Source organism: Trachypithecus francoisi, unplaced genomic scaffold, assembly GCF_009764315.1.
Source record: "Trachypithecus francoisi isolate TF-2019V2 unplaced genomic scaffold, Tfra_2.0 Lachesis_group10, whole genome shotgun sequence".
In the NCBI taxonomy this organism is placed as follows: domain Eukaryota; kingdom Metazoa; phylum Chordata; class Mammalia; order Primates; family Cercopithecidae; genus Trachypithecus; species Trachypithecus francoisi.
Genome location: NW_022681455.1, coordinates 80,978,986 through 80,998,243, shown reverse-complemented (window position 1 = coordinate 80,998,243; position 19,258 = coordinate 80,978,986). Strand labels below are relative to the sequence as shown.

Genomic DNA, 19,258 nt, shown 5'->3' with positions numbered 1-19,258 from the left:
GTACCAGGCTGGCCACGGGCATTATCTCAAATGATGAGGCAGGGCTTGCGTTGCTCCATTTCACAGAGATGGCAAAGTGAGGCTCAGAGGGCTTAAGTGACTGGCTCAGAGGTGGTTGAGCTGGGATGCCTTCCCAGGATGGTCTGACTCGGAAGCCTGAGTCCTTTTGTTCTGCCAGACTCTAGCACCACCACAGGGCCATCTGTCCATGACTGGGGCTGAGTGTTACAGGCGGCACAAAGAATTGTTTTGTCACTGCTTAAGGGGATTGTCTTCTACCCCTTCCCCCATCAGAAAGGAGAATAGTCAGTCCCAGGGGCTCTAGGCTTCTCTGAGGTCCACCGCCCCCACCTCCAGAATTTTGTCTCATTCGTATCTCCCTTCAGTCAATGCCTTGCTCCAAATGCTCTTTGAGAATAATATGTTTCCAGAAAGTGATTTCTTGTATCTACTTCACCTCTCTCATGATGCAACTAAAATTTCAGGCAACAGCACTGGGTCAAGGTGGAGAATGTACTGGCCCTGGAGTCATATATTAATGGAACTGGGTCCAAGCCTTGTTCTCACCTATTGTAACCGCCCAGTGGGTTCTTCCTGCCCTCTGCACAAACAAAATTAATTCACAGCATTGCAGTAAAGAAAGAGTGTAATTAATGTGAGGCCAGTAACACCATGTGGGAGACAGAGTTATCACTCAAACTAACCTCCTGGAAGGTTCCTGGTTTAGGGGTTTTTCAGAGGTAGTTTGAGGGAAGAAGTAGGAGTGGCTATGCAATGGGTGCCCACTGCCGATTGGCTGGGATGGAGATGAAATCTTAGGGAATTGCAGCGTACCGAGGCGGGCCAATCACCTGAGGTTGGGAGTTCGAGACCAACCTGACCAACATGGAGAAACCCCGTCTCTACTAAAAATACAAAATTAGCCAGGCATGGTGGTGGATGCTTGTAATCCCAGCTACTCGGGAGGCTGAGGCAGGAGAATCGTGTGAACCCAGGAGGCAGAGGTTGTTGTGAGCTGAGATCGCACCATTGCACTCCAGCCTGGGAAACAAGAGCGAAACTGTCTCAAAAAAAAAAAAAAAAAAGATATTCCAAAAGGCCAATCATAGGTTCTGCGATAGTGACGTTTTCTGCAGGAATAATTGGGGTAGTTGCATATCTTGTGACCTCCGGAATAAAGGCTGGCAATTGTTTATGTCTACACCTTAACAGAATTCAGGTTTCTGTATCCTCCTGGCCTGGTGGTCTCTCATGAGCTTTATAAAGACGGCTGAGTTCTGAGGAATGGCTACTATCATTTAAATTGTAAACTAAATGGCCCCTTGAAGGCTAAAGGCCTGAGGGGGTTGACAACATCAGATCTCCCCCACTGCTGTAATTTTCTCACTAATACAATTTTTGCAAAGGTGGTTTCTCTATGAGCTGTGGAACCATGATCTAAGATCTCACCTTGCTGAGTCTCGCTTTTCTCATCTGTAAAATGGGAATATACCTCTTACCCACAAAGTTTTTAAAGAAATAAGTAAAAATAAACTGCATGCATGGCACATATACATGGCAGTTGCTTTTGCTATTATCTTCTGCCCTGAGGGTTCCTGATCTGGGGACACCTGTACTTGTCTCCGTGTGGACCTGATGTTCTCAGTCTGGCTTTTGCAGCCAAGCAGACCCCTGACCCCTTAGAAACGCCTCCTCAGCAAGTTGAACCTCTCTCTGGAAATTTCAGAGTGGGATCACTAGCTATGAGGCCTCTGCTTGTTGCTAGATGCAGAGAAAACAAATATTGTTTTAGAAACATTAATAATTGAGAAGTTTTCAGCAGAGAATCGGCCAGCATTAGGGGAATTGAAAATTAAGACTAAGACACTACCTCAAGCTGGTTTCCTGATGAATAATTCATGGGGTCGATGCCCACGAAGACCTGGAGGAGAAAATACCTTCTGTGTCTGTTCTCCCCACCACTGCCACCGCGCCGTCACCTCGCTGACTCCTCTATGGGGAAGGGGAGATCTGGGGAGTAGGAAGAGCTGGCAACACAGCAGAGCTTTGATTTGAATTCTTATCACCATTTTGCCTGCATGTGGCTGTGTGGTCATTGATATTCAGTCTCTCTCTGAGTTGGAATCCTGCCTGCGAGTGTCACTGACTGTGACTCTTTGAGGTCTGAATGATGGAAGGGACTTTGAACAGCCACTGAGGCCTCGGTTCCCAGGGAGAACTATATCCCAGAGTGTAGAATGGTGGTCCATTCCGTTTTTCAGACCTCCTCCTTTCTTCCTGACTTCAGCACACATTCCTTGCATGTCTGCTCTGTGCTGAGTACTGTGGATATTGTCTCCCCTAGTGGAGAAAATGGTGAAGGACATGGACAATTACAATCCTGGGTGACTTGGACAAAGGTAGAGATAAGAAGGTGGTACAGGCCGGGCGCGGTGGCTCAAGCCTGTAATCCCAGCACTTTGGGAGGCCGAGACGGGCGGATCATGAGGTCAGGAGATCGAGACCATCCTGGCTAACACGGTGAAACCCCGTCTCTACTAAAAAATACAAAAAACTAGCCGGGTGAGGTGGTGGGCGCCTGTAGTTCCAGCTATTTGGGAGGCTGAGGCAGGAGAATGGCGTAAACCCAGGAGGCGGAGCTTGCAGTGAGCTGACATCTGGCCACTGCACCCCAGCCTGGGTGACAGAGCCAGACTCCGTCTCAAAAAAAAAAAAAAAAAAAAAAAAAAAAAAGAAGGTGGTACAGTGAGAGTGCAGAGAATAGGGTCCTCAATTCAACCTGGGGTGTAATCAGGGAGGGCTTCCGGGAGAAGTGACATTTGCATTGAGTCCTATGGAGAGAAACAAGTAGGAAGAGAAGGGAAGAAGAGTGTTACAGGTAGAGAGAACAATGTATAAAAAGCCCCTGAAGAGAGAGAAGGAAAAGGCACTGTATTGGGACCTGAGGCATGTGTGGGAAGACCTGGATAAGGGGCCAACTTCTGCAATGCCTTAAAATCAAGTTAAAGTATTTGCATTTGGACTTTACCCCAAGGGCAATGGGGAGCCTTTGGAGAATTAAGCAGGGTGCTGGCAACACCATTGGATCTGTTTTAAATAGATCCTGAAACTGTTGTGTGGAGGGAGAACTTGGTAGTGCTTGTTTTCTGGTATAAAGCTCCAGGGTGTTGGTTTAAACCCTTCTCAATCTATTCAAACTGATTGCATGTCATCTTTTCTGAGAACATCATTTTTCATGTTTCTGAAGTCCATCCAATCTCAAGCTGCTTTCTTGTTTCTGTTCATCCATTGCATCTATCTTCTCTAGAGCAGGACTGAGTTTGTGGGAGGTTTCCAAGAAGAATACCCCCACTCACCTCTTTTTCCTAGTTGTCAGCTCAAACTTAATTCTGCCAGTTTGTGGCTAGGAAGACAGATAGTCTACATGAGAACTGGCCTCACAGGCTAGACTTACTAGGTCTCAAACGGGTAAGCCCTGTGATGAATCGGGACCTATAGATATGTTTTGCTGGAACAAAACAGTGTTTTGTTTAGGAAAAAAGTTGGAAATTGATTTGTTTTCTAAGACCACCAGAGCGGGCACAAAAGAACCAGCGAGTAGGCAAGTGTAGGAGCAAAACTGCAAGTTTATTTTGGTCACCTAGCTTCAGGGGAAGAAGGTGGATAGGGAGCGGTCTGTCTGCCTCCGGCAAAGGAGGCCCACAGAGTCGCCCGTGGAGCTCTGGGACGGAGTTCCGACAGTCCCGACCACAGTGGGGAAGCTGGGAAGTCCGTGCCTGGCGTTCGTCATCCGGAGCGGCTTTTCTAGGAGTGGGAGGGCAATAGGCGGGGCACGGGCGTGTGGGGGGGCGTTCCGCAGGTGCGACCAGGTAAATCTTGGTCTCTTCGGATTGACATCACCTGGCGCATGCCTAGTTGGTCTGCACCTACCCGGGTCGCGGGCTGCATTTTCGCGCGCACGCGGGAAAAGTTGGGGGGGGATGAAGAACCCGGAAGTACACCATCTTGCCTCCGTTCGTCCAAACAGAAATAATCATTGCTACGGACCTAATTGTGTCCCCCTGAATTCCTATGTGGAAGGCCCAATCAGAAATGTGATGGTATTTGGAGAGGGGGATTTAGGGAGGTAATTAGATTTAGATGACTTATGATGGTGGGGTCCTCATGATGGGATTAGTGCCCTTATAAGAAGAGACACCAGAGAACTTGCACTCTCAAGCTCTCTCTCTCTCTCTCTCCCCCTCAATCCACCACCATATGAGGACATAGTGAGAAGGTGGCCGTCTGCAAGCTGAAACAAAGAGGACTCACCAGAAACCAACCCTGCTGTGCTGGCACCTTGATATTGGACTTCTCATCTTTAGAATGGAGAGAAAATCAGCTTCTTTTGTTTATTTAAATCACCTAATTGTTATAGCAACCCAAGCTGACATTGTTACAATAATCACTACTTAAAAATCAGGAGATTTCTCATAACAAGTCTGGATTTCTGCTTTTCTGGAAATAGTAGACAGGACAACACTGGTAATACTTTTTGTGCTGGATGGTAGCTGCCCCTTAGATGATGCCTGCATGTTCCAGTTCACTACAGTCCCCACTACTCCCTCTTGTCTCCCTGTCCTAAGGCTGCTGGCAGCTGCTGTCTGTCATAATCCTTACACCACCATTTTTCTTCTACAAAGCAAAGAGGAAAGTGAACCATTTCTTGATGTCAACGTCTCTACCAAAAGCAGAAAATTGAGGCCGGGCACGGTGGCTCACGCCTGTAATCCCAGCACTTTGGGAGGCCGAGGCGGGCAGATCACGAGGTCAGGAGATCGAGACCATCCTGGCTAACACGGTGAAACCCCGCCTCTAGTAAAAATACAAAAAATTAGCCGGGCGTGGTGGCAGGCACCTGTAGTCCCAGCTACTCGGGAGGCTGAGGCAGGAGAATGGTGTGAACCTGGGAGGCGGAGCTTGCAGTGAGCAGAGATTGCGCCACTGCACTCCAACCTGGGCGACAGAGCGAGACTCCTCCAAAAAAAAAAAAAGGCAGAAAATTGAAAGATAGACCAAGAAAGCCACCTATTTCAAGACAAAAAGGAGAGCGCATATTTCTTGGCGGAAATAAAGAATAGTCAGAGTTTAATATGCAAACCAAATATGTCTGGGTTGAAAGAATACAACTGAAGGTGCTTTTCTGAGTCTATCTGGCCGGAGTCATCACTCACTCATGTTACCTGCTTGGGCCTGGGTGCTTGTGGGTTTGCAGGGTCTGGATTTGAGCCTCAGTTGGGACTGGTGGAATGCGGTTTCAGAAGGCCAAGTGGCAGAGCCATCTTTTCCAAAGGGTTTCCCTAGATCTCTGCAGCTCAGTGAGGTGGCCTGGGGCTCCACCACAGGAACACATGTGGGGAGTGGAGGTGTGATTGGCTCTGCTCCTGGTCTCACCTGCCCCCAGGTAACTCTACTTCTGTCTGTGTCTGCTTTCATTTGTGGCAGTGATAGGGAGATGGCTCAATACTTTAAAAAATGCTTAAAGTCTGTTGATCTACTAAAATCTCTTCATGCGCCTCTGGGAAAAACTAAAGTCCAGGGAAGGGGACCGACCTGCCCATCATGACTGTGTGTGTCCAGTGTGGAAACAGAGCTTGTCTCTGCTCTTCCCCGCCCTCCTCTTTGCTGCCTTCTCTGCCCAGGCTGGGTAAGATGCTCCTCCCCTTGGTGCTCATGTCCTTCCTGGAGCTGCAGGATCTCATTTACTGCCCTAGTTACCCACCTTCCTCTTCCTGCAGACCAGGATTCAATTCTAAGGCTTCCCGGACACACAAAAATTAGGTAGTTGGGAAAGAGAACTCAGCTCCAGCTACTGTTGCGGGGGGACATGGGAAGGGAGTCTCCGGATCTCAGTCAGCTGGCAGTTTGGATCCTTAAGTGAAATGTCTTATGAGCTGATGCATTTGGACTTCTGGACCAGGCTTTAAGCAACTTGAGGGCAGAAATATTGTCTAATTCTTATTTGGTTCTTGCCATCTGGCACACAGGGCACAGGGTCATACACCCAGTGAATGTTGAATGAGTGAAGGAGCTGAATTCCTTCATTTTTTTTCAAGTTCTCATTTCTTCACTCAACAAACATTCATTGACCTTCACTTTGTGCCAGGCCCTAAGCTAGAGGCTGGGGGTTGGGGAAGGGACAGGAAAACAAGTTAACAACCTGAGCTATGAGCTGCCCTTGTGGAGATTTGTGCCAGTCTGGGATCCATTGTAACAATGGCTGCCATTGGTTGCAGGCCTACTATGTGCACCGAGCCAAGCATTTTACACAAACGATCTTGTTTACTCCTTACAACCCTAGGAGATACTAGTATCATCCCCATTTTACAGATGATGACACTGAGGCTTAGAAAGGTTGATTAAGACACACATTCCAAGGCATACAGCAAGTGTGTAGCAGATCCAAGATTGTGCCCAGGGATTCTGAACCCAAAGTCTATTCTATTTGACCACTGTGAATTCCAGGATTAGAATGAGACTATACTTTGCTCATGTGGTTAATGTCGTTAACATGATATGCATGTGAAAGATTTTCACCAGAAAGAAAGAGATTCTAAACTTGGGCACAGTGACTCATGCCTATAATCCCAGCTACTTGGGCAGGAGGATTGCTTGAAGCCAGAAGTTCAAGACCAGCCTGGGAAACATAGGGACACCCTATCTCTACAAAAAATAAAAACAGATTAGCTGTGAATGGTGGTGCATTCCTGAAGTCCCAGCCACTCTAGAGGCTGAGGTGGGAGGATCGCTTGAGCACCAGAGTTCGAGGCTGCAGTGAGCTATAATTGCACCACTACCCTCCAGCCTGGGTGACAGAGTGAGACCCTGTCTCTATTAAAAAAAAGAAAGAAGCCTGGGCATGGTGGCTCATGCCTATAATCCCAACACTTTGGGATTATAGGTGGATGGATTGCAATTGAGGTGGATGGATTGCTTGAGTCCAGTAGTCCGAGACCAGCCTGGGCAACATGATGAAACCCAGTCTCTACAAAAAGTACAAAAATTAGCTGGGAGTGGTAGTGCACACCTGTACTCCCAGCTACTTGGGAGGCTGGGGTGGGAGGATCACTTCAGCCTGGGAGGTAGAGGTTGCAGTGAGCTGTGACTGTGCTACTGTACTCCAGCCTGGGTGACAGAGTGAGACTCTGATAAGAAAGAAAGAAAGAAGGAAGGAAGGAAGGAAGGAAGGAAGGAAGGAAGGAGCCGGGTGTGGTGGCTCGTGCCTGTAATCCCAGCACTTCAGGAGCCTGAGGCAGGCAGATCACAAGGTCAGGAGATCGAGACCATCCTGGCTAACACAGTGTAACCCCGTCTCTACTAAAAATGCAAAAAATAAGCTGGGCATGGTGGCACACACCTATAGTCCCAGATACTTGGGATGCCAAGGAAGGAGACTCGCTTGAACCTGGGAGGTAGAGGTTGCAGTGAGCTGAGATTGCACCACTGGACTCCTGGGTGCAGAGCAAGACTCTGTCTCAAAAAGGAAAAAAGAAAAAGAAAGGAAGGAAGGAAAGAAAGAAAAGGAAGGAAGAAAGAAAGAAAGAAAGAAAGGAAGAAAGAAAGAGAAGAAAGAAAGGAAAGAAAAGAAAGAAAGAAAGAAAAAGAAAGAAAGAGAGAGAAAGAAAGAAAGAGAAGAGAGAAAGAGAAAGAGAAGAAAAGAAAGAAGAAGAAAGAAAGAAAGAAAGAAGAAGAAAGAAAGAGAAGAAAGAAAGGAAAGAAAGAAAGAAAGAAAGAAAGAAAGAAAGAGAGAGAAAGAAGAAAGAGAAGAGAGAAAGAGAAAGAGAGAAAGAGAGAAAGAGAGAAAGAAAGAAAGAAAGAAAGAAAGAAAGAAAGAAAGAAAGAGAGAGAGAGATTGATTCTGGGCAGGTTTCCACAAACCACAACTGACAATCCATTAAGAGCAGGTGGCCCTAGGGACTTCTAGTGAGCCCAAGCACTAAGTCTGTCAACAGTCATTTTATGACCTTTGGAAGTCATCAGGTTGCTAAACTTAGAGTGTGTATGTATGTGTGTGATAATTCCAACTTCCATTGGCTCTCATTTGGTCATCTTTTGTGTTTTAAGAACTAACATTACAATCAAGGTTTGACTAGTCTCTATTGAATAGCCTTTGCAATGCTCAGATTCAACTCATTCATTCCAAGGTGTTTATTGAGCAGCTACTGTATGCAAGGCATGGTTCCAGATGCTCGGGATACAATGATACAATGATGCCCCTACTGTGAAAAGCCATAATTCTGTGTTTTAGGGATATAGCAGTGAGCGAAAGAGGCACAGTCCCTGCCCTTGTAGAGTTAAAGGCTCATTAGAGAGGCAGGTTTTAATCAAAGAATCACACCAATAAGTATAAAGTTATAACTATAATTAAGTGCTATGGGAGAGAGGGGTGTGGTGCTCTGAGAATTTATTCAGGGGGATTGGATCTATTTGGGGGATAGGGAAACTTTCCCCAGGGAAGGAACATGGGGGTTGAGGTCTGAGTCTGAGAGACACGAGAGTTGAGGTGAGGAAGAGTAGGAAGTAACCAGGTGAAGAGGGCAGAGCATATTCTAGCTAGGGGAACTGCTGGTGCAAATGCTGTGGGGTGAGTGGGTCTGAGGAGATGATGAAACTACAGAGAGTGAGAGGAATGTAGTTTGTGATGAGGCCAGAATGGTCATTGTCTTAGGTTATTTTGTGATGCAATAACAGAAAACCTGAGACTGATAAAGAAAAGTGATTAATTTAGCTCATGATTCTGCAGGCTGGGGAGTTCAAGGACCTGACCCTGGCTTCTGGTGAGGGCTTTTGTGGGGCCTCACAGTATGGTAGAGGAGGTCAAAGGGGAAGTAGGCACGTGTGAAGAGACAAAGCCCAAGTGGCATCCTGGCTTTATAATAACCTACTGTTGAGGGAACTAATCCAGTCCCACAGCAATTAATCCAGTCTTGCCAGAGCAAGAAGTCACTTACTACCAGAGAGCAGCACCAAGCCATTAATGAAGAATCTGCCCCCATGACCCAAACACCTCCCATCTGGACCCACCTCTTAACAATGCCACATAGGGGATCAAATTTCAACATGAGCTTGGGTGGGAACAAACAAACTAGATCCAAATCATAGCAGTTGGCCAGGCGTGGTGGCTCACGCCTGTAATCCCAGCACTTTGGGAGGCCGAGGCCGGTGGATCACCTGAGGTCAGAAGTTCAAGACCAGCCTGGTTTACATGGTAAAACCCCATTTCTACTAAATATACAAAAATTAGCAGGGCACAGTGGCACACACCTGTAATCCCAGCTACACAGATGACTGAGGCAGGAGAATTGCTTGAACCCCGGAGGCAGAGGTTGCAGTGAGCCGAGATCATGCCATTGTGTTCCAGCCTGGGCAACAAGAACAAAAACTTCGTCTCAAAACAAACAAACAAACAAACAAACAAAAACAAAAGAGCAAAAAACAAAAACAAAAACAAAAAATCATAGCAGTCACTGAAGGCTGGACCCTTGGTGGTCATGGTGAGAATTTTGTTCGTTTACCCTAAGAGCAAGGGAAGGTCATCAGAGTATTATCAGTCAGCTTTGTAATAAAAATCCCAAAACACAGTGGCTTAAAGCAACCCACTCTTATTTAGCTCAGGAGCCTGTAGTTCAGCAGTTGGGGCTGGGCTCAGTTGGTGGTTCTTCTGGTCTGGGTCATGCTCAGCTGATCTTAGCTGGTTTTTGTCCATTTGTCCATGGTCAACTGGTGGGTCATTTGGGTTGCCTGGTTTATGACAACCTTGACAAGAATAGGTTGGTAATTTGGGGGTGGGCCTGGGGTCTCTCTCCACGTGGTTTTTCATCATTTAACTGGCTGGCCCAGGTTTGTTCTCAAAATGGTTGCAGAGTTTGAAGACTGTGGAAGCAGGAGCTGCAAGGTCTCTTAAAGCATAAGCTCAGAACTGTAGAGCATCACTTCTGCCAGTTTCTATTAGTCAAAGCAAATCATAAGATCAGCTGAGATTCAAGGGATGAGGAAATAGACTCCTCTTCATGGGAGGGGTTGGTAAGTATTGGGGCCATTTTTGCCAGCTACCCCGAAGGTTTTATGTAAAAGTGTGATTTTATTAGAGGGTAAAAACATCCCTTTAGATCCTGTGGGAGAATGAATTGGAGCAGTGTTTATAGCAGATACTGTAATTGCCTCCCTTAGTATCCATTTCTTCCATTAGTTACAGAATGGCAACTTTTCTTCCTACACATTGTTTCCTAGAATAAAGACCAATTTTTCTCACCTCCCTTACAGCTAGGTATAGCTGTGTTGTTTGGGACTTTTAGGATGTCTCCCTAAAGAAGGGGAGTCAAGACTTTCTTCTTTTCCTTGTCATGCTTGTCTTGAAAGCAGATGTGTTGGATGGAGCTTAGGCAGCCATTTTATACCACGTGGAAGAGGACTTCATCCTTAGGATGGTGGAATGGAGAGTTGGAAGGAGCTGGGTTCCTGATCATCTTGTGGAGCCATCACACTACCTTGGACTGTCTGGCCAGGATTGCTGCTGGTGGCTCACAGCTGTCCCTTCTCTGGAGAATTGCTCTTGGCTGGCTGGAAGCCATTTTATCTGGGAGGTTATGGTTCCTCCACCCAGGGCATGAGGGCAAAAATGCCTGGTCTCCTTTGACTAAAGGTAGAATCGGCTCCGTGGTGCAGTTCACACCCCAGAGCTCCTGTGGAATCAGGCTGAGGCCAGGGTCCAGTCAAGACCACACCATTGCTTAACCCCTGTTCTATCCCATCCTACTTACCTCCCTCCTCTTCTCCTGGGAACCCTCCCCCAATAACTTTCCCAAGAATCCCCACCTCAGATTCTGCTTCTAGGAGTCTCAACCCCAGACACCCTCCTCCTGCTTCCCTGCCCATGATGAGACATTGAAGAAGAACCTGGCATAGCCAGCAAGCTCCTGGCTCACAATGAGCCACATTTGGCAGACAATCTATTTCATCCACTGGTTTTGGAGTGAGGACAAGAGGAGAGGTCGAGAACCCGAATCTAACAGAAATCAAGCACTACAGTGTGCAGACTGTGAAAGCTGAACTCCTTCCCAGGTGGTGATGGAGGCCAAGAGAGCACTTGGGAAGAGGCCTCTGATTCATTAAGCATGGGAGGTCCATTGGCCAAATCCCTCTCTTTCCTGCCTGCCTGCTCCAGGCCTGTTTGAAGTCCAAGGCTGCTGCGGTCCTCTGAATGGTCAGCATTCATAAGCAACTTTCTCCCCAGCCCAGTTAATAATTCAGGAGCGGGTGCCTACAGCCAACCCGTCATTCCAGCCCTCCTGCCACCCTGAATGCCAAGATAGTGGACAGGAAAGAAAAAATCGCCGCATCGCTTTGAAAAATGGTCCTCATTTCAAGTGCTTGCTGGGTCCTCTGTGCTGCTGTGGGAGAGAGCCAGGCTGAGATGTATCTGCTAGGTGCACAGCCAGGGGAGGATAGAGAGGCCCTGGGGCTTGCCGGCGTGCACATTGAGCATTGTTTAACCTTTGTTTTGGGGCAGTGGGCTGTAGCTGCTGAAGAGCAAGCTCAGGAGGACCTGACTCTCTTCCTCTGATGCAGCTATTGATCCTTCACTCATGTGCTCACTCATTCATTCATTCGGGAATCACTGATGCTGCTGACACAGAAGTGGGCATCCAGGAAACAGTGAAGGGTGGGGGTTGGCACCACCCCTCAGGGAGGCAGACACATACATCCTCATGTACCAGGCAGTGAGAGCCACTACACTTGGCCTGAGACAGGAAATGGTTAACTGGGAGCTCTGGGTCTGGGTGTGGCCTGTTCCCTGGGTGTGCTGGGGGTCTTAAGTATCCAAAGCAGAGAGGGAGGGTAGAGACAATAATGGTTAAGATCATGGACTCTGGGGCCAGGCTGCCTGGGTTCAAATCCTAGCCCTGCCACTTACACAGAGCCTCTCTGTGCCTCAGTTTCTCTTTTTGTAAAATGGAGTTAGTAATGGGAGACTGATACAAATCATCCTCATATATGGTTAAAACAAAAACCAGGGCCAGGGGTGGTGGCTCACACCTGTAATCTCAACACTTTGGGAGGCCAAGGCAGGAAGATGGCTGGAATCCAGAGCTTTGAGACTAGCCTGGGCAGCACAGGGAGACAAAATAAATAATATACAAAATTACCCAGACGTGAAGGCATGCACCTATAGTCCTAGCTACTTGGGGAGGCTAAGGTAGGAGGATTGCCTGAGTCCAGGAGTTCGAGGTTGCAGTGAGCTGTGATCGTGCCACTGCACTCCAGCCTAAGTGACAGAGTGGGACGCTGTCTCCAAAAACAAAAAAAAAGAAAGAAAAAGAAACAAACAAAAAAACCCCAAAATACCCCAGAAGTCTGACAAATACATAGTGTAGGCAACTAACGTTACAGCCAACTTTAGAAAGTGATTCGGCAGTTTCCTGTAAAGTTAAACATACTACACCATCCAGAATCCCCACTCCTAGGTATTTCTCCAGATGAAATGAAAAATTTGTGTTCGTACAAAAACCCATTCATGAATGTTTGCAGCAGCTTCCTCATCTCCCCAAACTGGAAAAAACCCAAATGCCTTCCAGCTGGAGAACAGATACACTATGGAACACCACACAGCCATGCACATAAACAGTATGTGTGAGTCACAGATGCATTATGTACGCTAAGTGAAAAAAGCCAGGCTCATCCATACTGGATGAGTCCATGTATATGACATTCTGAGTCAGAAAACTGGTCCATGGTTGCAGAGATGGGAGGAAGGATTATTACCGAGGGGCATGAGGGAATTTATGTGGAGTGATGGAACTGTTTGGTATTCTGACTGTGGTGGGGGATACATGACTGTATGTGTGCGTGTGTCAAGAATTATAGGCCTAGGCCGGGCGCAGTGGCTCACACCTGTAATCCCAGCACTTTGGGAGGCTGAGGCAGGTAGATCACCTGAGGTCTGGAGTTCGAGACCAGCTTGGCCAACATGGTGAGACCCCGTCTCTATTAAAAATACAAAAATAAGCCGGATGTGGTGGCAGGTGCCTGTAATCCCAGTTACTTGAGGGGCTGAGACAGGAGTATTGCTTGGACCCGGGAGCTGGAGTGAGGCGAGATCATGCCACTGCACTCCAGCCTGGGCGAAAGAGCGAGACTCTGTCTCAGAAACAAACAAAAAGTCATGTAACTGTACACGAAGAGGTGAATCTTACTGTGTGTAAATTATGCCAGGCAGAGTAAACAGCATGTGTAAAGGGCACAGAGGTTTGAAATCAGGTTTGAGATGGTGCGTGGAAGCAAGTGGCAGGAAGTGAGGCAAAGAAAGCTTACCTGGGTCTGTTTGGGGTGGGCCTTGAATGCTGTGTCAATGCCTCTTTGGATGGTGGGAAAATGTTGGAAGTTTTTTTTTTTTTTTTTTTGAGACGGAGTCTCGCTCTGTTGCCCAGGCTGGAGTGCAGTGGCCGGATCTCAGCTCACTGCAAGCTCCGCCTCCCGGGTTCACGCCATTCTCCTGCCTCAACCTCCTAAGTAGCTGGGACTACAGGCGCCCGCCACCTCGCCCGGCTAGTTTTTTGTATTTTTTAGTAGAGATGGGGTTTCACCGTGTTAGCCAGGATGGTCTCGATCTCCTGACCTCGTGATCTGCCCGCCTCGGCCTCCCAAAGTGCTGGGATTACAGGCTTGAGCCACTGTGCCCGGCCAGTGTTGGAAGTTTTTAAGCAATTGAGGAATATAAGCAGATATATGCTTCAGAGAGATGGCTCTGTTCTCCGTTTAGAAGCGGAAGCCAGGCCAGGATCAGTGGCTCATGCCTGTAATCCCAGCACTTTAGGAGGCTGAGGCAGTCGAATTACCTGTGGTCAGGAGTTTGAGACCAGCCTGGCCAACATGGTGAAACCCTATCTCTACTAAAAATACAAAAATTAGCTGAGTGTGGTGGTGGGTGCCTGTAATCCCATCTACCAGCTACTCGGGAGGCTGAGGCAGGAGAATTGCTTGGACCTGGGAGGCAGAGGTTGCAATAAGCCTAGATCACACCACTGCACTCCAGCCAGAACAACAGAGTGAGACTTTGTCTCAAAAAAAAAAAAAAAAAAAAAAAAAAAAGCAGAAGTCGTTGGGCACATGGGTCTGACCCTGCCTTTAGAAATGTTTTGATTTGTGTTATAATCTTTTTGAAAGAATTTGAATTTGTGGCCAGTATTTAGAACCAGGAGATTTTACTCAGAATTCTGGATTTTTGGCCTCTCTTTGAGAAGACATGGGCTTCCCAATTTGCCACCTCCACTCCCTCCCTCATTCTCTATTCCCTTCCTGGTCCTGCACGGGTGTCGGTTTTGACCCCCGGGATTGAAAGTGGATTCCAGGAGGAAGAGATCAAAGCCAGTGGCCTCTCTCAGTCCTGGTCTGAACACTTTCATCACCTGGGGAATTTTATTAAAGACCGATGCACAGGCCAAGTTGCTGGGAGGAGGCTGTGCACTTGTACTTTGTAAATGCTCCCCTCCATGCCCGGTGACCCTGATGTACAGCCGGGGTTCAGAACCACTGTTCTAGCGGGAGTTGAAGGCAGGCTGTGGCTCAGCAGTGGAGGTGGAGGGGTGTTTAGGAATTGATGGGACATTGGGCTGAGGCAGGGGGAGGAGGACTCAAGCGTGATGTCCTGGCTTGGACAAATGCAGCATGATGGTGCCATCTGCTGAGAAGGGACAAGAAAGAGGTAGTCGGGGAAGGTGGTCAACTTAGTTTTGGCCACGCTGTATCTGAAGAGCCTGTGGCCTCCAGGCTGAGGGGTCCAGCGTGCAGGTGTCCAACACCGCTGTGCCCATAACTTCACTTCTGTGTGTTCTCCTTTCTCCTCTGAGATGGGGAAGCTAAAGAAGATTCTTAGGGGTGGGAAGGGCTATGCTGGGGGGAGAGGAGGTGGCCAAGCTTCCCCTAGAGCTGCCTGCAGAACACAGGGGTTCCCTCGGTGTTATGGACTGAGCTTTTGTGTCCCCTTAAAATTGCTATGTTGAAATCTATTCCCTCAAGGTGATGGTATGAACAGGTGGGGCCTTTGGGAGGTGATCTGATCATGGGGGTGGAACCCCCGTGAATGGGATTAGTGCCCTCACAAAAAAGGCCCCAGAGAGCTCCCTCACCCCTTCCACCATGCGAGGGCATGGTGCAAAGATGGCTGTCTAAGAGCACAACTGGGCCCTCACCAGACACCGAATCCACTGGCAGCTTGATCTTGGACTTCCCAGCCTCCAGAACTATGAACAATGAATTTGTTTGTAAGCCACTCAGTTTATCATATTTTGTCGTAGCCACCCTCCATGACTAAGGCTCTTGGGTAGAGGTGGGAGGCCTTTCTCAACTGGGTCATGGGTGCTCAGGCCCTGCTGAGTGACTGTCTGGAGGAGAGCGGGGGAGAATGTTCTCAAAAGGAGTGCTTATACTTGAGAAGGAGAGACTCGCCACACCAGACATGTGGTACCCTCACACCCAGAACCAGTAACCCCTTCCTCAAACCAAAACTCTCTGCCAAAACATCTTACCTCCCAGCAGATGCAGTGGCTCTTTTTTGTTTTGGTCAGTAACTTTTTCTCCGTGATTAGCAGTGACTAGCCTTTCTGTGCCTGCGTGAAGCAAGACAGAAACCACTGTGCCCGTTTTACCCATAAGCAAGAAAAATCATACACCATGGAATATTATGCAGCCATAAAAAAGAATGAGATCATGCCCTCTGCAGGGACATGGATGGAGCTGGAGGACATTATCCTTAGTAAACTAAGGCAGGAACAGAAAACCAAATACTGCACGTTCTCACTTAGAAGTGGGAGCGAAATGATGAGAATACATGGACACATAGAGGGGAACAACACACACTGGGGCCTATTGGAGGTTGGGGAGTGGGAGGAGGGAGAGGATCAGGAAAAATAACTAATGGGTACTACATTTAATGCCTGGGTTATGAAATAATCTGTGTAGCAAACCCCCGTGACACACATTCACCCATGTAACAAACCTGCATATCCTGTACATGTGCCCCTGAACTTAAAAGTTAAAACATAAAAAGAAGAAAAGAGAAAGAAATACATTACTTTAGTACCTATCAATTGCTGGGTAATTGATATACATTTCCATGTAATCCACATAACCATCCTATGTATGAAATAGAGGTTACTATCCCCATTTTCCAGATGAGGAAACTGAGGCTTTGAAAATTTAAGTATTTTGCCCAGAAGGCCAGCTCAGCAGTGGCAGAGTTGGTAGCCACGCCCAGCTCTCTCCATGGTTTAGTGTGTTTGTGGCCCACCCGTCCTGTGAGCGCGGCCGGAAACGCACACACAGACCCACACACATATGACCTCTCCAGATACCTTTTATTGTCTTTTTTGGCCCCTCAACTTTCCTTCTGGTACCTAGTGGATGTCTTCATGGCGTTCTCTGGCCTCTTTTCCTTTGTGGGCAGACTCACTTCAATGTCTGTGAGGTCACCCCAGGGAGGGGGTTTAGTGTCCCCAGTAGGAGAGGGGCAGAGACTTCGGCTTTTCCATCCACTGAGACGGTGCTCATAAAACGCTCCAGAGCTTCCTCATTGCAGCCGTTCCCGGCTGGGTTGGACTCTGTCACCATGAAGTGTTTCTCACGGCATTGTCCTGCCCTCGTAGTCACTGCCTCAGTCATCTGAACACAGGATGGCTCCTGGCCTCCTTTCTTGACATGAATGAGGCATCAGGAAGCTTTTGCTCCTGAGAAGATTCTGGGCTGAAGATGTCCAGAGACAGTGCTCAAATTAAAAAAAAAAAAAAAAAGGAAGCTTGGAACTCTCTGGGATGGTGCCTCCCAAGTAGCTGGGATTACAGGTGCCCAGGGATGGGGCTCCCTTTACACCACCCTCTAATGTTCTTGCTAGACCTACTCCCTCTGTGCTGGTGGCATCCCTGGCCGCTCCTGATGGTCCTTCTCTGGTGACAGTTACTGGTCTGGACTCCTGCAGGGAGCTGAGAGTCATGAAGGTGCTCCGTGTGCACCGTGGCTGTCTTGCTAGTGCTTCTGCAGGCAGTGACCATGGTGGACAGAGTGTGTGCGGAGCTTGGCCAGGACCAAGTTTCCTGTGGTCATGTCTCCCCACGCATGATGCTCACTGCAGATGGTTCTTGATATGGACACTCCCAACCACGGTTGTAGCTTGTTTCTTCTGAGCTCATCGTGGTTGGTGTTGGCTGTAGAGGCGTTCATCATTTACGATGGTTTCATTATGGAAGGTTTTAACTCGTGACAGTTCTTAATATTGTCAGCATTTGCCATTGAGAACAGCTGTCGCCACTGATGAGTTTTGGTACAGGGGGTCCCACCAGGATGCTGCTGACGACAGATGGTTTTGTCATTGATGGATCCTGTTATAGATGGCTCGTCACTGAAGTTCATAGTCTCGATATCATTACTCCTCGCTGTTTTGACACAGGTGGCCTCAGCATTGGTGAATCTTGATACTACAGCTCTTCCTACCAACAGTGGTTCTCAGTAGAGACAGTCTCCTCACTGACTGCGTTCTCGGGATAGGCGGTGCTCAGCGTAGACCCTTCCTGCTACATGTGGCCTGCCCACTGATGCTTGTTGCTACAGAGGGGACTGCCCATTGATGGTCCACACAGTCAGTGTGTGCTTCTGAAAACACCTTTCCTCCTTGTTTTGGGAATAACCACTCTGGGTCCCGCCTGGGTTTGCTGGGCCCATGTGCCATTTTCCAAGAGACTCTGGCTGCTGGAGAGGATTCTTATGAAGGCATGCACACCTGGGCAGGCTGCTCCCCCTTGGTGACCTGCTCACTGGTTTTCACATTGCCGTCCGTCTTGTCCTCCTGCACACTGGTGTGGCTGCTCTGCCCGTTTTGGGCACTGCCTTCCAGCCCAATGCTCTGATGGCTGCTGGCCTGGGTGGAGGGAAGGCTGGCTGTGGAAGTCAGCAGCCCGCTGCTCACCTGGTAGGTGAGGGCACTGCTGCCCAAGCTGATGAAGCTGGCACTGGATGGGCTGCTGCTGCCGCTGCCTGGCAGGCTGGCCCCACTCTTCCCCTCCAGTCTGCTTGGTGCTGTGGGCGGGGCCAGTCAGCTGGCTCTTTAGGGACCTGAGAAGGTCTGTGGAGCCCAGCTGGCTGGTTTGGTTGCTGGCCGCCTGGGTGTTGAGCCTTCTGTTCAGCCGCAGTCTCCGGTGGCTGCCCACCAAGCTGGTGCCACTGCCCTCCTCGTCCCCTGCGTACCCGCTGCTCAGGCTGGCATGGCTGCACTCCTCCGGCCTGGGATGCTGCACACTGGACACATGACTCTCGCTGTTCTGGGTGTCACTGAGGCTGCTACTGGCCACTTTCAGGGGATCCTGTGCCGCTCCTGCATGGTGTGGCCACGCAGGGGACTGGAGTTCTAAGCTGGGTGACTGTAGGCTTGGCTCTCCTTCCTGCTCATTCCGGACAGACGATTCCCCTTTTTCTCCCTTGAGAAAAATGAGGGGTAGCTGAAGTGGTTTATCCAGGGAGAGGGGGCCCTGGGAGGTCTCTGAATGTTGGCTGTGACCTCTCTGGGGAGAGGTGCCTCCGTATATAAGGCTGCCCTTTGAAAACTCTGTGTTCTGAGTGGCTGGCTCAGTTCCCATGGTGATGGGGCTTGTGAGGTGAAGGCGGGTGTGGGAGGGAGAACAATGCTGTCCTGGCACCAGTGACATCAGTGGCCTGGCCTGGAGGGTAGGAGTGGGGCAGAAAGGGGCTCATGGCTGGAGGGGGTGGGGTTTCACCCTCCTGGGAGTCTTTCTGCGGAGTCTGTGGCCAGACATCAGGTCAGGGGCCCCAGGCGTGTGTCCCAGCCTAGCCCCTGTGAGCCGAGTTGCTTCTCTCCCAAGTCTCTGCCTGCTTGCTGAGTGTTTTTGTTTGTTTGTTCGTTTTTGTTTTTTTGTTTGTTTTTTGAGATGGAATCTCACTCTGTCACCCAGGCTGGAGTACAGTAGCGTGATCTCAGCTCACTGAAAGCTCCACCTCCCAAGCTCAAGCAATTCTCCTGCCTCAGCCTCCCAAGTAGCTGGGATTACAGGCGCCTGCCACCACACCTGGCTAATTTTTGTATTTTTAGTAGAGATGGGGTTTCACCATGTTGCCCAGGCTGGTCTTGAGCTCCTGACCTGGAGCGATCTGCCCGCCTCGGCCTCCCAAAGTGCTGGGATTACAGGCGTGAGCCACTGCACCCGGCCTGCTGAGTGGT

General features: G+C 48.8%; 1 protein-coding gene across 1 annotated transcript; it reads right to left on the bottom strand.

Annotated features, from left to right (window-relative positions):
- Positions 1-16,372: 16,372 nt before the first annotated feature.
- Positions 16,373-18,823, bottom strand: CUNH16orf82 (chromosome unknown C16orf82 homolog). Its single transcript, XM_033217885.1, has one exon. It carries the CDS (start codon positions 18,726-18,728, stop codon positions 17,838-17,840), a length of 891 nt encoding a protein of 296 aa, XP_033073776.1. The 5' UTR covers positions 18,729-18,823; the 3' UTR covers positions 16,373-17,837.
- Positions 18,824-19,258: the final 435 nt, after the last annotated feature.

Excerpts from the sequence above, each read along its gene's own strand:
- CUNH16orf82 (XM_033217885.1), bottom strand. The coding sequence starts at position 18,728 with ATGTCACTGGTGCCAGGACAGCATTGTTCTCCCTCCCACACCCGCCTT.